The sequence below is a fragment of the Apiospora phragmitis genome (genome assembly GCF_038363925.1).
Source record: "Apiospora phragmitis strain CBS 135458 chromosome Unknown utg000014l:1.0-1827420.0:1.0-1829600.0, whole genome shotgun sequence".
NCBI classification, from domain to species: Eukaryota; Fungi; Ascomycota; class Sordariomycetes; order Amphisphaeriales; family Apiosporaceae; genus Apiospora; species Apiospora phragmitis.
Genome location: NW_027117414.1, coordinates 1441745 through 1459682, shown reverse-complemented (window position 1 = coordinate 1459682; position 17938 = coordinate 1441745). Strand labels below are relative to the sequence as shown.

At 53.6% G+C, this 17938-nt stretch overlaps 7 protein-coding genes across 7 annotated transcripts; 3 read left to right on the top strand and 4 right to left on the bottom strand.

The window, feature by feature from the left end:
- Window positions 1–917: 917 nt before the first annotated feature.
- Window positions 918–3077, top strand: PG994_015079 (ANTH domain-containing protein; the record flags this gene model as incomplete). The annotated part of the gene is made up of 5 exons (XM_066866488.1): window positions 918–941; window positions 1031–1274; window positions 1329–1500; window positions 1542–1569; window positions 1629–3077. The coding sequence occupies 5 exons, from the start codon at window positions 918–920 to the stop codon at window positions 3075–3077; spliced, it is 1917 nt and encodes a 638-aa protein (XP_066708164.1).
- Window positions 3078–4691: 1614 nt separating this feature from the next.
- PG994_015078 (endo-polygalacturonase) lies at window positions 4692–5931 on the top strand (the record flags this gene model as incomplete). The annotated part of the gene is made up of 3 exons (XM_066866487.1): window positions 4692–5077; window positions 5149–5253; window positions 5325–5931. The coding sequence occupies 3 exons, from the start codon at window positions 4692–4694 to the stop codon at window positions 5929–5931; spliced, it is 1098 nt and encodes a 365-aa protein (XP_066708163.1).
- A 719-nt stretch (window positions 5932–6650) lies between these two features.
- PG994_015077 (uncharacterized protein) lies at window positions 6651–8204 on the top strand (the record flags this gene model as incomplete). The annotated part of the gene is made up of 1 exon (XM_066866486.1): window positions 6651–8204. The coding sequence occupies one exon, from the start codon at window positions 6651–6653 to the stop codon at window positions 8202–8204; it is 1554 nt and encodes a 517-aa protein (XP_066708162.1).
- Window positions 8205–9215: 1011 nt separating this feature from the next.
- Window positions 9216–10424, bottom strand: PG994_015076 (F-box domain-containing protein; the record flags this gene model as incomplete). The annotated part of the gene is made up of 1 exon (XM_066866485.1): window positions 9216–10424. The coding sequence occupies one exon, from the start codon at window positions 10422–10424 to the stop codon at window positions 9216–9218; it is 1209 nt and encodes a 402-aa protein (XP_066708161.1).
- A 946-nt stretch (window positions 10425–11370) lies between these two features.
- PG994_015075 (uncharacterized protein) lies at window positions 11371–12544 on the bottom strand (the record flags this gene model as incomplete). Its single annotated transcript, XM_066866484.1, has 4 exons — window positions 11371–11603; window positions 11790–11991; window positions 12063–12205; window positions 12286–12544. Coding segments are annotated over 4 exons (837 nt in total), but the record flags the coding sequence as incomplete, so codon positions are not given.
- A 540-nt stretch (window positions 12545–13084) lies between these two features.
- Window positions 13085–14626, bottom strand: PG994_015074 (X-Pro dipeptidase; the record flags this gene model as incomplete). Its single annotated transcript, XM_066866483.1, is given in 3 exon segments — window positions 13085–13237; window positions 13300–14290; window positions 14307–14626. The coding sequence occupies 3 exon segments, from the start codon at window positions 14624–14626 to the stop codon at window positions 13085–13087; spliced, it is 1464 nt and encodes a 487-aa protein (XP_066708159.1).
- Window positions 14627–15044: 418 nt separating this feature from the next.
- On the bottom strand, window positions 15045–17797 carry PG994_015073 (MFS transporter; the record flags this gene model as incomplete). Its single annotated transcript, XM_066866482.1, has 6 exons — window positions 15045–15379; window positions 16594–17019; window positions 17137–17204; window positions 17266–17327; window positions 17451–17566; window positions 17650–17797. 6 exons carry the CDS (start codon window positions 17795–17797, stop codon window positions 15045–15047), a joined length of 1155 nt encoding a protein of 384 aa, XP_066708158.1.
- Between the last annotated feature and the right edge of the window lie 141 nt (window positions 17798–17938).

Here is a 17938-nt window from a genome sequence, read left to right as displayed (position 1 = left end):
CAAGTAAGATAGATAAAAAAAAAATACTCCGTAAATGCAAGACTGTTTCTGCTTGAAAGCATCCGATTGTTCTGATTGACACCATGATATCGTCAAATGGGGAGGTCGATACTCGCCTCAGCCACCAGCCAAGCATTGGTCAGTCGCAGCATTGGTGTGTTTATGAAGGCCATTAATATTCAATACCTGCCGGGCCCTGGCCATTCGCAACGATGTCCTGGTTAGCGTTCATTGGCCCCCTTTGCTGTGCCGTCTCTCCAGTAGTCTCTCCTCGCCCCCAGCAGGTCGGACCACATGCAGGCCCATTGCCCGGCGTCCTACTTACCTACCCACTGCTACAGGGTACCGTACTAATCTCTTCGCAGCAGCTACTCACCACCTACTTGCTTCCAACCCCTACCGACCAACTCCCTTACCAATCCATCCCCAGATTCAATTCCGTCATTTCGAAACGACTTGATCATTTCCGGATGGGCTGTCTTGTCGCAGCACCCTCAGCGGCCTGTCAATAACCACATTGACCTCCGCACAAGAGCCCGTTTCACGCGAAGCGACGAACCGGCTTGTTCTGTTTCTGGCCAATAAACACTGTCTGTCTGTGCCTTCATTGTAGCTGTTGCGATGGATTGATTTAGAATTCGGTTGCTGCCCTACCGCCCGACTTTAGGCATAAACCTACCGATCTACTTGTGCGCCTGGTCGTGGGCACAGTCAGACTTCCTCGCCTTGCACCGCCTTGCGCCCTACACTTGCACACTCCATAGACCTTCACCACCTGGCTGCCTCTTCGCGCTGAGCTCTGCCATCAGCGCTCTCGGGCGCCTCAACCCCGGCCACCCGGCTTGACTTGTTTGATCGACTACACCGTTCTCTGACTACAACCCTCCACCACGAGCACGAGAATACCGACAACAATAATGGCAAGCTCGTACGAGAAGTCGGTGAGGGGGCGACGAAAGTCAAGGTGAGGAATAGATAGGCTTCTTGCGCCCCAAGCGGAACCCCAACTGACGTGGCCTGGCAATCGCAGAACGCTCCCCCGAAGACCAAGTACATCGAACATATTCTTATTGCTACTCACGCCGGAGAGCATGCCGTCGCCGAGGTATTCAGAGCGCTCGAAACCAGAATCGAGATTCCGACATGGACAGTCGTCTTCAAGGCACTGATAACGATACACCTCATGATACGAGAGGGCGCGCTCAAGCCGAACGCGACGTTGGAATATTTGGGGAGACATCGGAGTATTTTTAACAATATTACTGTCACCAAAGGTATGCTTGGCCGTGTCTTATCCTGATGGTCACTGTAGGTCTGACTTGCAATAGGCCAACTACAAGGGCGGAACATCTTTAATTATGCAAAGTATATATCCGAGCGAGCCAAGGTCTACCACGACTCCAAAGCCTATCAAGAGTCCAAAGGCCGCCGAGACCCAGAAGAAAGGCAAGGAATCGACTGGGTGAGACCCGAGAGGAACACCGTCTCGACAATACAACGGTAGGCGGCGGACTTTTGCGGAAAACGGAGATGGTCCAAAGGCTACTGACTGCGCTGCTCAACTGCGATGTAAGTCAACCAGGGTGGCGGCCAAGGAGATGCAGCCCGATGCTAACGATACACCGTAGCTTCTTGACGAAGTCGATAGCGAGATTAGCGTCACCGCCTTCCGACTGCTGGTGCTTGATCTATTATCGCTGTTCCAAGTGCTGAACCAAGCCATGATCAATATCCTGGGCCACTTCTTCGAGATGTCCAAGCCCGACGCAGAGCGAGCAATGGAGATTTACCGTACTTTCACCCGCCAGACCGATTACGTTGTCCAGTACCTGTCGGTAGCGCGGCAATACGAACACCATACACGCGTTGAGGTCCCCAAATTGAAACACGCACCGGTTAATCTTGGTCGTCAGCTTGAAGAATACCTCAAAGACCCCGATTTTGAGGTTCATCGTTCGCAATACATTGCTGAGACGCAGGCCAAGAAGAGCGGTGGCGGAGGCTCTTCCAGTGCAGCCAAGAGCGCGGCAAAGACGTCCTCCACGGCGGCGAATTCATTCCCAGAAGCAAGCACGAATGCCTCAGCAACGACGAAACCTCCCGAGCCTACGAAGGGTGCCGACCAAGACCTGATAGATTTCTTTGATTCAATCGAGCAAAACCAGACCACCATGGCCGTCGACCCCCAGCAACATGCGGCACAAATGAATGCTGGAAACCAATGGCAGTCGAATGGACCCATGATGGGCCAGCCGACGGGTCAGATGCAAGGCACCAACGGCTTTGCGCCTCAGCAGACTGGATTCGTCAACAACAGTCCGTTCCAGCAACAGAACATGAACGCTTTCAACACGCCACAGCAGGCCCCTCAACAGATGCCGCAGCAAATGCCACAGCAGATGCAACCGAACTATACTGGTGCTCCCTTTGGCGGCTTCTCTCAGCAACAGCCCTTCAACTCCGGGTTGGGCTCGATCCCACAAGACTCGGTTGCCAGCTTCCAAACAGGCAACTTCCAGTCCAGCAACCTTGCTCCACCAATGCAGACGGGTCTACAACCTGGCCAGCCGATGACCAATCCGTTCCGCCAATCAATGCTCATGGCAAATCCAACTGGCATGTCCAACAATGGCCAAATGCTGTTTGCCAATACAACCAGTCCCCCGCCTGCAAATCAGCTCAACCGACAATCGACCAACCCCTTTGCGCGTCCGGCTACATCGTCGAATAACTCACCATTCGCTCAGAACACGGCCTCGTCTCCCTCCTTCCAGTCCCAAGTCACTCCTCAGCAACCATCGCCGGCGCCCTTGCAGCCAATGCAGACAGGGACAAACCCCTTCGCGAGGAATTTCAGTCCTCCGGCGCAGGCTCAAGACCAGAGGCCACAGACAAGTGGCGCCCTCATGGCTCAACCGACTGGCAGCACAAACCCTTTCCGACATGGTGCCTTTACCAACCATCAGACTGGTACAGGCTGGCAGCACGGTCAACAAATGATGGGTGGCGGCCTGGATCATTTTGAGACAACGCCGGTCTTCCCGAGGCCGGCTACAAGTACGCCATGGCAAGGTTGAGTAGAGGTGATGTCAAGTGATGGTTTATACTGCATAAGTACTGGTTTGGCCAGCGGCAAGACAGTCGATCGGGTGTCCGTTCTGATCTGACAGGGACCATGTCTTGAGTCCAACTTCCGCCGCAAAGTTTAGGCGGGAGAGAACGTGGGGACGAGCAGGGCATATGGATGTATGATAGGGCCCGTATCATTAGGTCACTGGCTATATTTCGAATGGTTGCCATGATGATGGGGCCTGGTGAGGATACTGCAAAGAGACGGGCGTTTGCTCTTTTATTCTCCGGGTTCCGTCGTGATTCAAGGCTCTTTTCCCAATTAATTTCATCACGGCGGTTTTATCAAATAGATATTACATCAATAGTCAATGAGGAAGAATAATCAACCCCACTGCTTTGTCCATGGCAGTCAAGACAGCAAGGGCAGTCTGGCGGCATGCTGGTGTTTCTCTAGACGTATGGTAATCTACTTTTCCTCGGTTTATCATCCAGCTGTATGGGATTCGTTGATGGAGTGAGGCTTCTAGATTTACGGCACCAGTACTTACCGGCCAGGCTATCTATCGTTAGGTGTTACTTATGCCGATGATCGTCCACCGAGATGCAGGTTCCTGGTCACCCCTTGACAGCCATGGGTGGAGCAGTGTAGATTCGACGTGAGATTTGAGGCTAGGGAGACTCCGCTGGCGGGATATGAAGGACAGAACCAGTGGGACCGTCCTATCCCTGCAAGCGCTCAGCTCAGTCTGAAGGGGGAGTAAGGATGAGACCGTGCTGCATGTAGACGTCCGAAAGCCATCCTCGGTATTCCGTAGTCAGCCCAGATACGAGTCTTCGCTCGACCATGGAATTGTTTTGATCTGCTGAAGTTCATTTCTTATTATCTTATGATCAGAGGCGTATACGGGCTAGTAACCCCGTTCTGGGGTAGACAGTAAGACAGTGAAACTCGAACCAGCCGACTAATGGCCACAAGTAATTTCCATCAACCGGGTCTTGTCCGTTGGGAAATGGGAACATGCAAGAACTCCGAACCTCACCCTTTGATTGGGGGAATATTATCATAACGAACCCCTGCTTCCATCCGATCGTTCTGCTCCCCTTCAATTCCCGCCGCTAATTCTTGAACGGTTCCCACCTGCTTACGTCGGCTCTTGTGTTCATTACTCACTGATCCCTGGACTCTCACCAGTCGTGCAGTATCTCGTGCCAGGTAGAGCCATCCAAACCCCCGTGAGGTCGACCAGGGCCGGCCAAAGTGGTGATGGCGCCGGCACTACGGCACCAACTCGTGTCTCTCACCTCCCTGTGCTCACCAAAGCGGCCACAACCTCGTATATCCACCTCCACGGTAAGTCATGGCTAGTTTATATAAGAACGGGCTCCGGCTGGCCACTTACGCTAGGACTTTCCTTCTACCAAGCTTTCTGATATAATAGCATCCCTTCCCTTCGTTACATCCCGTACCTGCCAAGTCTTGGCTGAGCCAATCATCACGACTTATTTTTACTTTCGTTCAGTATACTGCGCTGTACGCGTTCTTTCGTACCTTTCCTCAGTCGTTCTAGTCACAGTCCAAGGACCTTGATTACTACTACCCCACCAGCACCACCTCCACCATGTACTCCAAGACCGTCCTCGGCCTCTGCGCCGCCGCCGCGCTGCAGGCTGCCGCCATGCCCGCCGGCCTCGAGACCCGCGCCGACAGCTGCACCTTCACCGACGCGGCGGCCGCCATGAAGGGCAAGACGTCGTGCTCGACCATCGTGCTCGACAGCATCTCGGTGCCCGCCGGCACCACGCTGGACATGACCGGCCTCAAGGATGGCACCCACGTCACCTTCAAGGGCACCACCAGCTTCGGCTTCAAGGCCTGGAAAGGCCCGCTCCTCTCCTTCTCCGGCAACAACATCCTGATCGACGGCGCCAGCGGCCATGTCATCGACGGCAACGGCGGCAAGTGGTGGGACGGCAAGGGCAGCAACGGTGGCACCAAGAAGCCCAAGTACATTTACTACCCTGCTCTCAGATCGACGAGAAGGTTTAAAGTGGATAAACGACTAACGGATTTGCCAGGTTCTTCTACGCACACAAGCTCACAGACTCCAACATCAAGGGGCTCAACGTGAAGAACACCCCCGTTCAGGGCTTCAGCATCAACGGTGCTAAGAACCTTGGGGTGTAAGTGACTGATTAGTAACCACCGTAACGGCCAGAGGCTTTGAGCTAATCGCCGCCACCACTTCTTGCAGGTACGACATCACCATCGACAACAGCGCCGGCGATACGCAGGGCGGACACAACACAGACGCCTTCGACGTCGGCTCGTCGGACGGCGTGTACATCTCGGGCGCGAACATCAAGAACCAGGACGACTGCCTGGCCGTCAACAGCGGCACCAACATCACCTTCACGGGCGGCACGTGCTCGGGCGGGCACGGCGTGTCGATCGGGTCGGTGGGCGGCCGCAGCGACAACGTGGTCAAGGACGTGCACGTGCTGTCGACGTCCATCGCCGACTCGGACAACGGCGTGCGCATCAAGACGGTCTATGGCGCCACCGGCAGCGTCTCGGGCGTCGAGTACCGCGACATCACGCTCAGCAACATCGCCAAGTACGGCATCGTCATCGAGCAGGACTACGAGAACGGCAAGCCCACGGGCAAGCCCACCGACGGCGTCCCCATCACCGACCTCTCCCTCGAGGGCGTCACCGGCTCCGTCGGCAGCAAGGCCACGCCGGTCTACATCCTCTGCGCCAAGGGCGCGTGCTCCAACTGGCAGTGGAGCGGTGTCAAAATCTCGGGCGGCGAGCCCTCGTCCAAGTGCAGCAACGTGCCCAGCCCGGCATCTTGCTAAATATCGTATTGTGCTCACTACTACATGCTTTCCCTCTTGGAGCGTGTAGCAGTGCGACTACGTGGTGGGGTCATTGGAATGCGCCGCTTGGGACTCCGGACTCACCTATTTCTACTTTTCTTGTAAATAGCTTGCTTGATGCACAGCAAACATGAATACATATGTCGTATATACAGATATCATTCATTGATTGGCCATTTGCTCAGTGAGACCAATTCCCCATTGAGCCAATTGTCATAATGATGTGGTGATTCCTTCGTTAAATGAACCACGTTACATAATCGCCGCACTATGTGTATTAGCTCGAGCCTAATAATAAGCACACCGACGATGGAGAAAAAGTTTCTGATGGCGAAGGTGGTGGTGTGGTGGTGAGCTGACGGCGACCGCTCCGTCGGGACCTTTGGGGGAATTTTGTTGCACCATGTGTGGACCTCTCAGTTGGGATTGAAATAGCTGCTACAATACTACTACAGTACAAGCTAGAAACCTGCTTTGGCATCATCGTGAACAGGGGCCATGGGCCGCCGGAGGACCCGGTCTCTCCACCATCACTCCACCTCGAAAATTTCACCGTCTTCCTGATTGAGTCGTTTCATAACAAAATGCGCCCCTTGCCCAGATCAGATGTTTTGACCGGCTCTGTCGAACGGCTGAACCCGTGAGTTCCTGGCCTCTTGAGTTATTAGTCCAGACCGAAAGAAGGCAAGATCTTGGTCATGTGGCATTACACCAAAGCGACCGACAACCGCGTCCGCTGGGGCGAGCACTCGGGGCTCGGCAAGGCCTTCTTCAAAATCGCCATCAAGAACTTCATCCTCCTGCAGCTCCTCTTCCTAGGCCTCTTCGCCTATTGTTTCGGTTCCCTCTACCAGCAGACCGAGCACACCCACAACATCCACATCGCCTTCGCCGACTACGATGGTGGCGCCATCGGGGCCGCGGTGCGGGTCGCCTACGAGTCATTAAAGGGCGATTCATTTCCGACGCTGGTCGATGCCGCGCCGGACGCCTTCCCGACCCCGGACGAGCTTCGATCCGCCGTTTGTAGCATGCGCTACTGGGGCGGCCTCTACGTGACGGCCAACGGCTCTTCCCGCCTCCAGGATGCGCTAGGCGGCGGCTCGCCCGCCCTCGGCTACAACGCCTCGGATGTCATGACGCTGATCTGGAACGAGGCCCGCTACTCCACCGTCGCCGACACGGCCGTGCTATCCAACGTGCAGACCCTCGTCGAGGCCGCGCGCGTCGCCTACTCCCGCGCGGGCGGGACGGGCCAGATCCGGCGCCTCACCAGCCCCGAGGCCTTCACCGTCCTCGCGAACCCGTGGAAGCTGCGGCAGGACGACCTCCAGCCGACAAGCCAGGGCTCGCGCGCCATTTACAACACGCTCGTCATCATCCTGATCCTAATCCAGGAGTTCTTCTACCTCGGCGCCATCAACGGCCTCTACGCCAACCTGAAGATCTACGCGCGCGTGCACCCGTCGCGCGTCATGGTCATCCGGTTCCTGCTGTCGGCGGCCTACTGCCTCGTCGGGTCCGTGTGCGTCACGGGCATGATCTGGGCCTTCCGCGCCGGCTGGGACGTGGGCGCGCTGCAGTTCGGCCAGAGCTGGATGGTGCTGTGGCTGTTCGCGCACCTCAACTTCCAGCTCATCGACGTCTTCACCATCTGGCTGCCCGTGCCCTACGTGCCCATGGCCCTCATCTCCTGGGTCATCATGAACGTCACCTCGATCCTGCTGCCGTTCGAGCTCTCGCCGGCCTTCTACCGCCTCGGCTACCTCTTCCCCTCCCACGAGGTCTACCAGACCCTGCTGGACATCTGGTCCCGCGGCTGCAACCCCCACCTCCGCTACGCCCTGCCCGTCCTGTTCGCCTGGTGGCTCGTCGGCTGCGCCCTCAGCGCCCTCGGCGTCTTCCGCCGGTCCCACTACGCCATGATCGCCGAGGAGGCGCAGGCCAAGCAGTCCAGCGAGCGCGTCACGACGGCGCTGGCGTTCGAGCGGGAGCACGACGGGAAGGAGCATCGGCGGCAGAAGGAGAAGGAAGACGTCGACGAGGGCGCTTCGACGACCGGCGCGGGCACGGTAGCCAGCGCTGCCAGTGGTGCCGAGGACGAAGAACGGCGGCTCTCCAGAATCATCACGCGCGAGGCCAAGGAGGAGCAGCGGCTGCAGCGAAATCTGAGCAACAGATGCAAATTCGGACCCTCCTTCGGAGTGCCGGTGGCGAATGACAGCAGCTTCGATACGGAAGGCCGAAACTGAGAGCACGGGGCTGAATTGTACGGTACGATACGATACTTATCTGCGATACGAATCATGTTTCTTGACGCGATGTAATACCACCGGGTCGGCGTTGAGTTACAAACCGATTTGACACATTTATAATAGCAAATTCTCGCGGACTTTTGCTCCTTTCACATGGGCATCATTCGCGTTTCCTTTCCGTCGCCCGCGATGCAGTAACCAATCGCCGCATCGCTCATCGAAGTCCCTTCACCTATATTGCAGGCTCAAAAATTGTATAATTCTATGCCGTAGATCTTTTATTTAGAACCATTGCTATGGTCAGTATTGTGGTGTTTTGGCGAATGTTGGAAGAGCCAAGCCCAATTCGGATTCTTATTTATCCCTGATCCCGATTCCTACGGACACCAATAGTGACACAACAAGATTGCCATTCGCATATTTGACTTTGCAAGAGCCATAATCGATTGAGTAATGATGTCTCGGGCTTCCTTTCGACTTGTAAGTTCACGAAAACCAGGTCCCCAGAGATAAATCCAGAGTGGGACTTGGCTAATTGAGCCCTTGCTCCCCCAATGACAAAGGCTGTGAGTAAACATCCCTTATTCCCCGGCCGCCAGCTGGCTCAATAACGATGCATGAGAAGCACAGCCCGACTCGAACTCGGAGGTAGACGGATTGCCTCGGCCCGTTTCGCTGCATAAGGTGCAAATTAGGCGTGAACAAAGATAACGTCTGGCACCCCCCTACAGAGCCGCTCAGAGCATCTCGGGATGCAACCCCAAGCTGAAGAAAGTACCATTACCCCACGTTGAAGGCCGTAGTTGATGAACACTGTGTTGTTGGCCTTGGCATCATGCGTGGTATATAAAGAGTCTCTAGTCTGTATGTATATCTAGCTTCCTTTCTTCTTCGTTCATAACAGATGTCCTAGTCGTATAGCCAACTATAGCACGGAAATCTCCCGGACGCTGCCTTCATCTATCCTGCATCTTGACCCAGGCTGCATTCTATCGCACTCTACTGTCTCTAGTCGGTATCCATGGCCCCAATAATATCCAGTTGCAGGTCCTGTGACTTGCACGCGTCGATGATGTCCTGGGACACCCCATTATCACCCTCAACGACTATAAATCTCTTCCAGGTGCTGGCAACGATACTCTTTGTCTGAAGCAAATAGAGCAAGAGTTCAGTTACTTCTTCGTCGTGGCCCAGTTCGTTGAAGAGTTCCAGCACTTCTAGCTCGGGCGGGAGGCCCACGGAGTGGAGACGCGGCTTCTTGGACGATTTTCCGAACAATTGGTAATCCCAGTTCATGCGCAGGGTCTTGAGAGCGGTAAACTCCCTCATGCGCAAAGCTTTGCGGCAGCTGAGAGTCGGGGAGTCGATCGTTAAGCTCTTCAAGGAATGCCCTTGCGACCCCAGGGCGATAATGTAGTCGCCGAAGTTATCGGAGCTCTCTTCCAGCGCAGGTTCTGGCTCGTCAGTCTGAGTCATGACGAATTCCTCCAAAGCCTCGGGAAACTCGAGGACGTCGGAAAGCGCATCATCATTGATATCGCATTCTATTAGGCGGAGTCTTTTGAGACTTGTCTCGTGGGGTCGCTCAAGAAAATCAAACCCCCGGTAATCCAGCTTGGCGCGCTTTATGGTTAGAGTTTCGAGAGTTGGGTGAGAGAAAATGTGGATGTTCTCTCGAAGATCCCAGTATTGGTCGTCGGGGGTCTGATAGAACAAGGAACAATGCTTCAAACAGGCCAAGTCAAATGGTCCATTAAACAAGGTTCCGATTCCATGAAGCAGGACGGCGGGCACAGCAATGTCCAGGGTCTCGAGGTTGGACATGATGGACAGTGTGCGCGATAGACCGTCGAAGCGCGCGGGATCATAGTGAGAGCCGTGGACGGGCGCATCGAGGGCTAACTGGGAGAGCTCCGAGGAGGGATAAGCCAGCTTGACCTCATAGATGGCGGACCCACGGCGAGGCCTGCGTTGGAGGGAATCGCTGAAGATGAGATGCAGTTCGGGGGTCTCGAAAAGAATGCTTTTGTAAAGAATGGCATCGCTGAGTTTGTGGTACTTCTTGCTCAGGCGGGAGACATTGCAGAGCTCGCGCTTGGAGATGCGACCCAGAATATCAAAGATGTGGAGCAGAAGACTGTCGGGGAGCTGAGCAAGGCGATCACGGTGAATATCCCCGTTTCTCGAGCAGTCGCAGTCCGACGAGTCTAGCGACATGCTCGAATGGCCGGGTCGAGTCGTCGAGTCAAGGCGCAAGTGAGTCGCAAGTTGACGGTGGAGTCCTCGAGCTCTGATAACGTGGGGAAAGCCAGGAGCCAGCACTGAACCAGCGGGGAAAGACGATGGAACGGCCGGGTTTAGTCGAGATGAAGGAAGATTATGAGAAACAAGGAGACAAGGCAGTATGTAAGGACGCGATTAGGGACGAAGTCGAGCACGTATACTAGAAGGCGGGCAGCTCAGACAGGAGATATATGCGTTACAAAAGAGAGGATGAGTGAGAAAGCCGCCTTCGATTTCTATTAAGCTTTCGTCATCCCGAATAGAAAAAAAGAAATGTCTGGTTGCGACGGGACAGGCAAAGTGTTGAAGAGCTAAAAAGAAGAGTGGAGCACTAGCCACAACTCACTCCCCCCTCTGTTCTGCTCTGACAAGGGGCTTTAAGGCTGGCAGCTCCAGCTGAGACCAGTAGAATGCACTACTCACCACTTGCAGTCAGTCACTGTGCCTGTGTTGCTTCTGAAAACAAAACACTGTCTGACTTGTCCCATTCCCCCACGTGCCCGCCTGTCAGTCAGACAGTAATGTACCTGTGGCTTCCTGATCGGCAACGCATCTGCAAGCAGAAAATTTCAATTCATCAATCGTTTTCCACTTCCATTCTTTACGCCATGGCTTATACTTAGTCCAACATAAGGTACGGCAGAGGACAGGAATTTATATGTGTTTCTGCCACAGTACTGGCCTATCTATCTCCTCTGGGACCTACAAGTACATAAAGTGCATACAGCCAGCGAGAAGTTCCCCAGCAAGCATGATGAAACGCTTTGACGTCGCTCCCCGCACCCCTCCCCAATCCCACGGTGGTTTCCTGATCGTGCACATCAGGTGCTCGCCGGATGTGGCTTGTTGCGTCGTACGATGCCGTGAGACACTACATCACTCACGCCTTACCCTTATCAGCAGCCTCTCTTTCCGAACGCAAAAAGGTGCCGAAGACCTCGTCGAAAGTCCCCACACTGGGCCCCTTCCGAGGTTTCCAGCCCAGCTTCGTCATTCTCGTCGCCCGGAGTCGCATGTTGACCCCGTACATGATCGCGATGTGCATGGCCCAGGAATCCGCCGCTGGCGGCACCGATTCTTCCGTGTAGCTGTCGCTGTACATGCTTGCCTTAGCTGCGTCTTCCGTTTTTGACGCTGTGCACCTTTGCGCTCTCGATCACGCCATGTTTGAGCAGCACCGGAGCGAGACTCTGCATCGCGTCGGAGAAGGCAATGACTTCCCCAACTGCAAAATAATAAGCTTCTTTACCCCAGCAGCTCTGGTCCGAAGCGAGCGCTTTCTCCACAAGTACCAAGTACATCTCAGCGATGTCTTCGACATGGATCCATGCATGTTGATTTCTCCTTGCGCGATCTGGAATCCCGTCTTGAATGCCCGAGACGTGAGGACAAAGCCTGGCGTCGTGATCGGCGTCGGATGCTCGATAGATGGGCTCATGCCACCAACAAACCCGGGCGAGATGATGGCCACGTTCACATCCGCGGCTGCATTGCGAACCAACTATGGCGACGTTCAGTACATCTAGTACAACTCCGACGCAACTTGTTTAACTCAATGATGCATTTGCTTACACTGTCAGTAGCGCTGTGCGTCTTGTCCAAGTCTAGCGCCAGGATGTCCTGGATGTCGTCCACGTCGTCCCAGGTCTGAGCCTCCCTAGAACCATTTGGCTCGTCCCAGAGAATAGAAGCCCCTGAGGTGTGGATGTAGTACCCTTTCGTTGATCAGGCAGTTACTAATCCGTGTTATCAGTGTTGCTACTATACTTATAGTTCTCCCAAATTATTCACTTACATCCATTGATCGCAGATTCGATAGCCTTGTCGTGGGTGATGTCAGGTGTGGTATTGATCACGATGTCAGCTTCACGAGAAGAAGCTTCGATCAAGTCAAAGCTCTCCAGGTCACCGATCACTGGCTTGACTTGCGGATACTTCGAAACCAATCTCTGTGCCTTGTCTTCATCGCAGACAAGAACGGTCACCACTGAGCCGGGGATCCTCTCAACCGTTTTATGTAGGACTGCTCCGCCAATATGCCCAGTGCCACCAATGCTGTCGTCGGGTCAGCCGCGTCCTATTCATCATTGCAGCTGGGGCCTCGTACAAGAAAATGCGTGCCATCATGCGGTTCAATATGGCTATTAGTCGCATGCAAATCAAATATTGGCAGTGAAAGCGGACAACGGAGTCGATTATGCAGAAGAAGCTCGGGATGGATCGTTCCCCTCTCCGCATTCTTCTATTTTCTCCATTCTTTGCCCTCGGAGCTGGAGCGATTCGCTTGATCCAGCACCCAACCACCCACCCACTCATCTGCTAGAATTGGTCTAGTGTGGACGGCACGGATTATGAAGCTACATATGCGTTGCTGATAGTCTCCCACACTGCGATCGTGCCTCATAGATAAGAATGACTTGTCAAGCGGGGAATATGGCTAAGCTCGGCTTGGAGGCCGTTGCATACTCTTGCCTTGCCAATTCTGTAGTTGTTGCAACGTCGCAGAGGTGCTTCCGTGAAATAACGTCTATAATGGTATGCTCGTTCTATATGCTCGGCGATGATGAGGGGGATCCTGCCTCGAAATATACACACTATTGCTTTAGGGGTCGTAGGGCGAACGTGCCCTTCGCCCCCGTCATGGGCTCACCACCTTTATCTGTGACAAGAATCGGGTCCTCTAGTCTGACTCCGAACCCGATCTCCTTCCCAATGGTTTTCGCTTGCTCCATCGTGACGTAGATTCCCTATTGCGCAGATGTTAGCTGCGTGCCACGGAAATGGAGAGATGGGAGTTAGGATCATGTACCGGCTCATTCGTGACAACTTCACCAAGCTTCAGTTTCTCGCTGTTCGCCCCGTTGAGGTAGGGGTGCTCATGCATCTCGAGCCCAAGCCCGTGGCCGAGACGATGGGTGTAGAACGGGCCGTAGCCGGCTTCCTTGACGACGACCCTCGAGGCCGCATCGACATCGGAGCACGTCTCGTTGGCGCGCATGCGGCCGAAGCTCGCCGACTGCGCCGCGTAGACCGTGCGCCAGATGCCCATCAGCTCGTCGCTGACCTCGGCCCCCGTGGGCAGGATCGTGCGCGTCACGTCGCTCCCGTAGCCGTGCAGCGCGGAGCCGATGTCGATGAGCGCGAACTCGCCCTCGGCCAGCGCCTTGCCGTGCTTGCCCCCGTGCGGGAATGCGGCCTGGTCGCCGAACAGGACGATGGACCAAAAGCCCTCGCCGACGCGGGCGCGGGTGAACAGGTTGCGCGAAGCCGTGACGACGGCCTCTTGCGCCATGCCGACGCGGAGGCACTTCTGCACGGACCGCACCAGCTCCAGGGTGAAGGTGTTGATGCCCCGCAGGATGGCGATCTCGGCCTCGGTCTTGACGGCCCGCAGCGACTGCACCGTCTCGCTCATGGGCACGACATCGATGCCGGCGCCCTGCAGGCCCGCCGCGATCATGTACCGCGCGTGCTCGTCGAGCATGACCTTCTTCCAGCCCGGTCGCGCGCGCGCCAGCACCGCGTACGGCGATTCCTCCTCGGCCCATGCCACCGCCACTTCTTCGTCGGTGTTCTTCTTGTCGTTGTCGTATACCATGTCCAGCCCGGCGATGCGCCCGTTTTCAAACTGTGGAACCAGATAAGAAAAGGCGCCTGTCTTGGCCTCGAGAAGCATCAGGAACGGCCGCTCCGACAAATCAAAGGAGGCCGAGATATTGGCGTAGTACTCCGTCGAAGCCGAGGGCTCCGCGACAAAGGCGTCGACACCTGCCGCGGCAAGCGCCGATGCCAGTGCTCTCCTGTCGGGACAGATACTCATCGCGCGCAATGGCGGGCACGTCGAGCAGCGCGATGTGGGGTTCCAGCAGGGGCCAGGCGCAGGCTTCGAGTGACGCGGCGGACAACGGCGCTTCTCCCTCTTTTGAGCCAGAGCCATCGTCGTCGCCGCCGCTGCCGCCACTATGGTCGTGGAGCGACAGGTTCAGCAACACCAGAAGAGTTCCGATCGTGGCGACGGCTACGCCGAGACGGAGGACCCAAAGCCGAGCTGCCCCGTTGCGCGGCCGCGACGCACGTGGGAGCAGTGGCTCGGATGCGTCGGGCTCTTTCGGCGTATCACTGTGATTGAACAGCATGGCGACGTCCTTTGAAAGGAAGAAAATCACAGTCCAGCTGCAGCTTCAAGATGACTTACACGTCGGGATGTGGTGCACAATATGTCGTGGAGGATGACGAGGCTGGGATGGGTTGTTGTTCAGAAAACGAGCTCTAGAAGTTGAAGCTCTTTATGATGTACTCCAGTGGCACTAACCGTAAATACTAGTGGGAGCAGCTCCTTATCTCTCCCGCTTCGGCTAACCGAATCGCCTGAAAGCGGGGAGTCGGGGAGTCTGCACTGTTCGCAAACCTGCCGTGATAAGTGCACTAAAACTTGTGTCAATCCATGACATTCAAGAACAGCACCTGTCCAAATCAAATCAATCAGGCAATTGCCGTGGTCAAGTTAAGATGAACGTCGGGCCTACGTGCCTACATAACTAACGGTGAGAAGGTCTACAGGGCGTATCGGAAATGAGGATTCTCCCTATCCGTCTTATCGGCTTCGCCAAGCTCCCGACCTAGTCTCTCCTGCTTTTCTTTGGAGATACCAGCTGCTGCTGCCTCTCGGTCTCGAGGCCGATTCTCGTACATGTACCACAGCATCCAAAGAGCGATGACGATGATCTGGCCCCCAAAGCAAGCGGAACAAGTAATAGTACCTGCCAGATAGCGCGGGGCATCTTTCGTTTGGAACACCTGAGCGCCCGCCATGTTGCCACCGCAGTATGCAATGAGGGTGAGAGACGAGACAACCGTCTTCTTAGTCCTACCGGCGACGTTGGAGCTGACTGTTCCGGTCCATGGTTAGCCGTGGTTTCTACGCTCATCTTCGAACGCGACCCTGGGCACTCACTCAAACTCTAAGGTAAGAACAAGGCCAACGAGAAGACACAAGTCTTGTTGAACATGCCCCCAATTGATCCAGCGGTTTTCGTACGTGTTCGGGAGCAGAGACATCATCAGCATTCCAATAAAGGATACGATGCAGCTTAGTATGCTGATGATCATGCGTTGGTTCTGGAACTTCTAGAGGTAAAGTTAGGTGCCTAAAGTCTGCGCACGGCCCTTATTTCTTTACTAAAACTGAACGTTTTATATAGCTGTTTATAAATTAAATAAAAATTAAAAAAAATTTATATTAAGTATTTTTATATATAATTTTATTTAAAGATTAAAGTAATTATTTTTTTAATTTTATATATATTAAATAAAAGTATATTTAATAATATAAATTAACTTAATTTTTAATATAAACATATAAGCTTTTAATTAAACTTACTTTTATTATATACTTATTTAATTTTATAATATAACTCTTTAAGTTATTTCTTTATTAATTTTATTACTTATATTTTAATTAAACTATAATAATAAACTATATTATTATATTTATTTTATTATATAATAACTACGTATATAATAAAATTTAAAAATATTTTATAATCTTTATTTTTTAATAAAGCTTATATATATTTCTTTATTTTATAAAATATTTTATTTATAAACTTTTTTAAATCTTTTATAACTCTTTTAAAACTTAGTAATTTAAAAAATCGTTTATTAAAATATTAAAAGAAAACCCCTATAAATATTATTTACTTTTATTTTTCCAATTTCTATACATATTTCTATACCTTTTTAAGCATGTCGAGTTTTAGTAAGAAATAGGGGACCGTGCGGGCATTATTGGCACCTAATTTTACCAGGCGACGAACACAAAAACAACGACACAAGTGGCTTTCGCCAGTCAGTACCCAATCAACGCCTTTGTGAGAATGGACACCCACCACTCCGAGGCAAGCTGTAAAGCATGGACTGCCATTGATCAAACCCGAAAGTCTTATAGATGAGCGAACTGAACGTAGTGATCCCACCAGAGACGCGCCGTCAGCAACGGCATGCGTGTCGCAATTGGAAATCCGGGATGCCTACTCACCCGTTGGGAATACAGCACAGGGACGTATTGAAGAATCCAAAGTAAACCTGGAGATCCCGAAAGCACTCTCGGACCTGGGCCCACGCCACCGCTTGCCGGTGCTGTCTTCGCCCAAAGCGCACGCCATGCGCTTCTCCTCCTCGTTCAGCCAACGAACCTCGTTCGGCGTCCCGAGCACGAACCAGCACCAGACGGCGCCGAGCAGGGTCAGCGCGGCCAAGAAGAGCGTGATGCATCGCCAGGGCTCGATGCCGCCGACGGCCGCGACCCGGCGCGCGATCCCGTACAGGATCAGGTTGCAGACGATGCTGAGCAGGCCCTGCGACGTCTGCCACAGCAGGGACCGGCTGGCGTGCTCGGTAGTGCGGTACCATGCCCCCGTGATTAGGAGGAAGCCGGGTGTAATGTTACATTCGAAGAAGCCCTGGAGAGCACGCAAGGCCAGTAGACCCGACCAGTTGTTGCAAGCGCTGATCAGAAGCAAGCAGCAAGCTGAAAGGACAACACTTTATGTCAGTCGGCACTCTCTGGGTGTTCACCCAGCAAACAGCAGTATGTGGGCTTGCGCCAATGACTTACACCAACCGACCATGTATGTTGTCAACGTACGCCCGGCTTTACACTTCTGCAACAGCCATGTCGATGGGAACTCTCCGATAAGGTAGGTCATGTAGAAGCTAACATATAAATTAATGTCAGCACCCCTGAGACAGCTTAAATATATTCTTTCATACTTACATGGTAGTCAACCACTGGTACTGCTGTCCATGCAGCCCCAGGTCGTCAGTCAGGCCGAACAGCTGAGAATCGTAAGTATTGTGATGGCATCGTGCAACTCGTGTGGTACTGCGAGCTACTCACAGCCTGAACACTGATTGATATCTTATCTGTCTGTTGGATTCCGTAACAGAAGAACCTAATACCTTGTTCAGCCAATCGTGCGGCCTCGATTTTACAGCGAATGACGCCACATACATGATCGGGATCAGGTATCGGTCAATCTTCTTGGTCAGTTTATTGTACTGCTCTTCCGTGTAGTCTGGTTCCGACATTGTCAGCATATCCGTCTCAGGCGTTCCATCGTCGTGTCACTGATCACCAGCGGTTTGCACGCATACATACCCGTGGAGGCAATTGTGTCGCCAACGCCGGTGGTGGTGACCGTGTGCAATCCGTCTTCACCATCGTCTCGGACTTTAGCGTCGAGCGAGGTCTTCTTGGGCGAGTTTTCAACTACCTGGTCTATCTGGCTAGCTTTGGCCGAGTCCATGTTTGAATAACAAATTAGGGCAGAACACTGGAAGAACGAAGATCTTCTCCTTCAGTATGCCATTCTTGTTTACTACTTGGTTGCCTACATGTAACTCTTGACCCTACCATGGCAATACGAGATAGCCATGGACGACTCGGT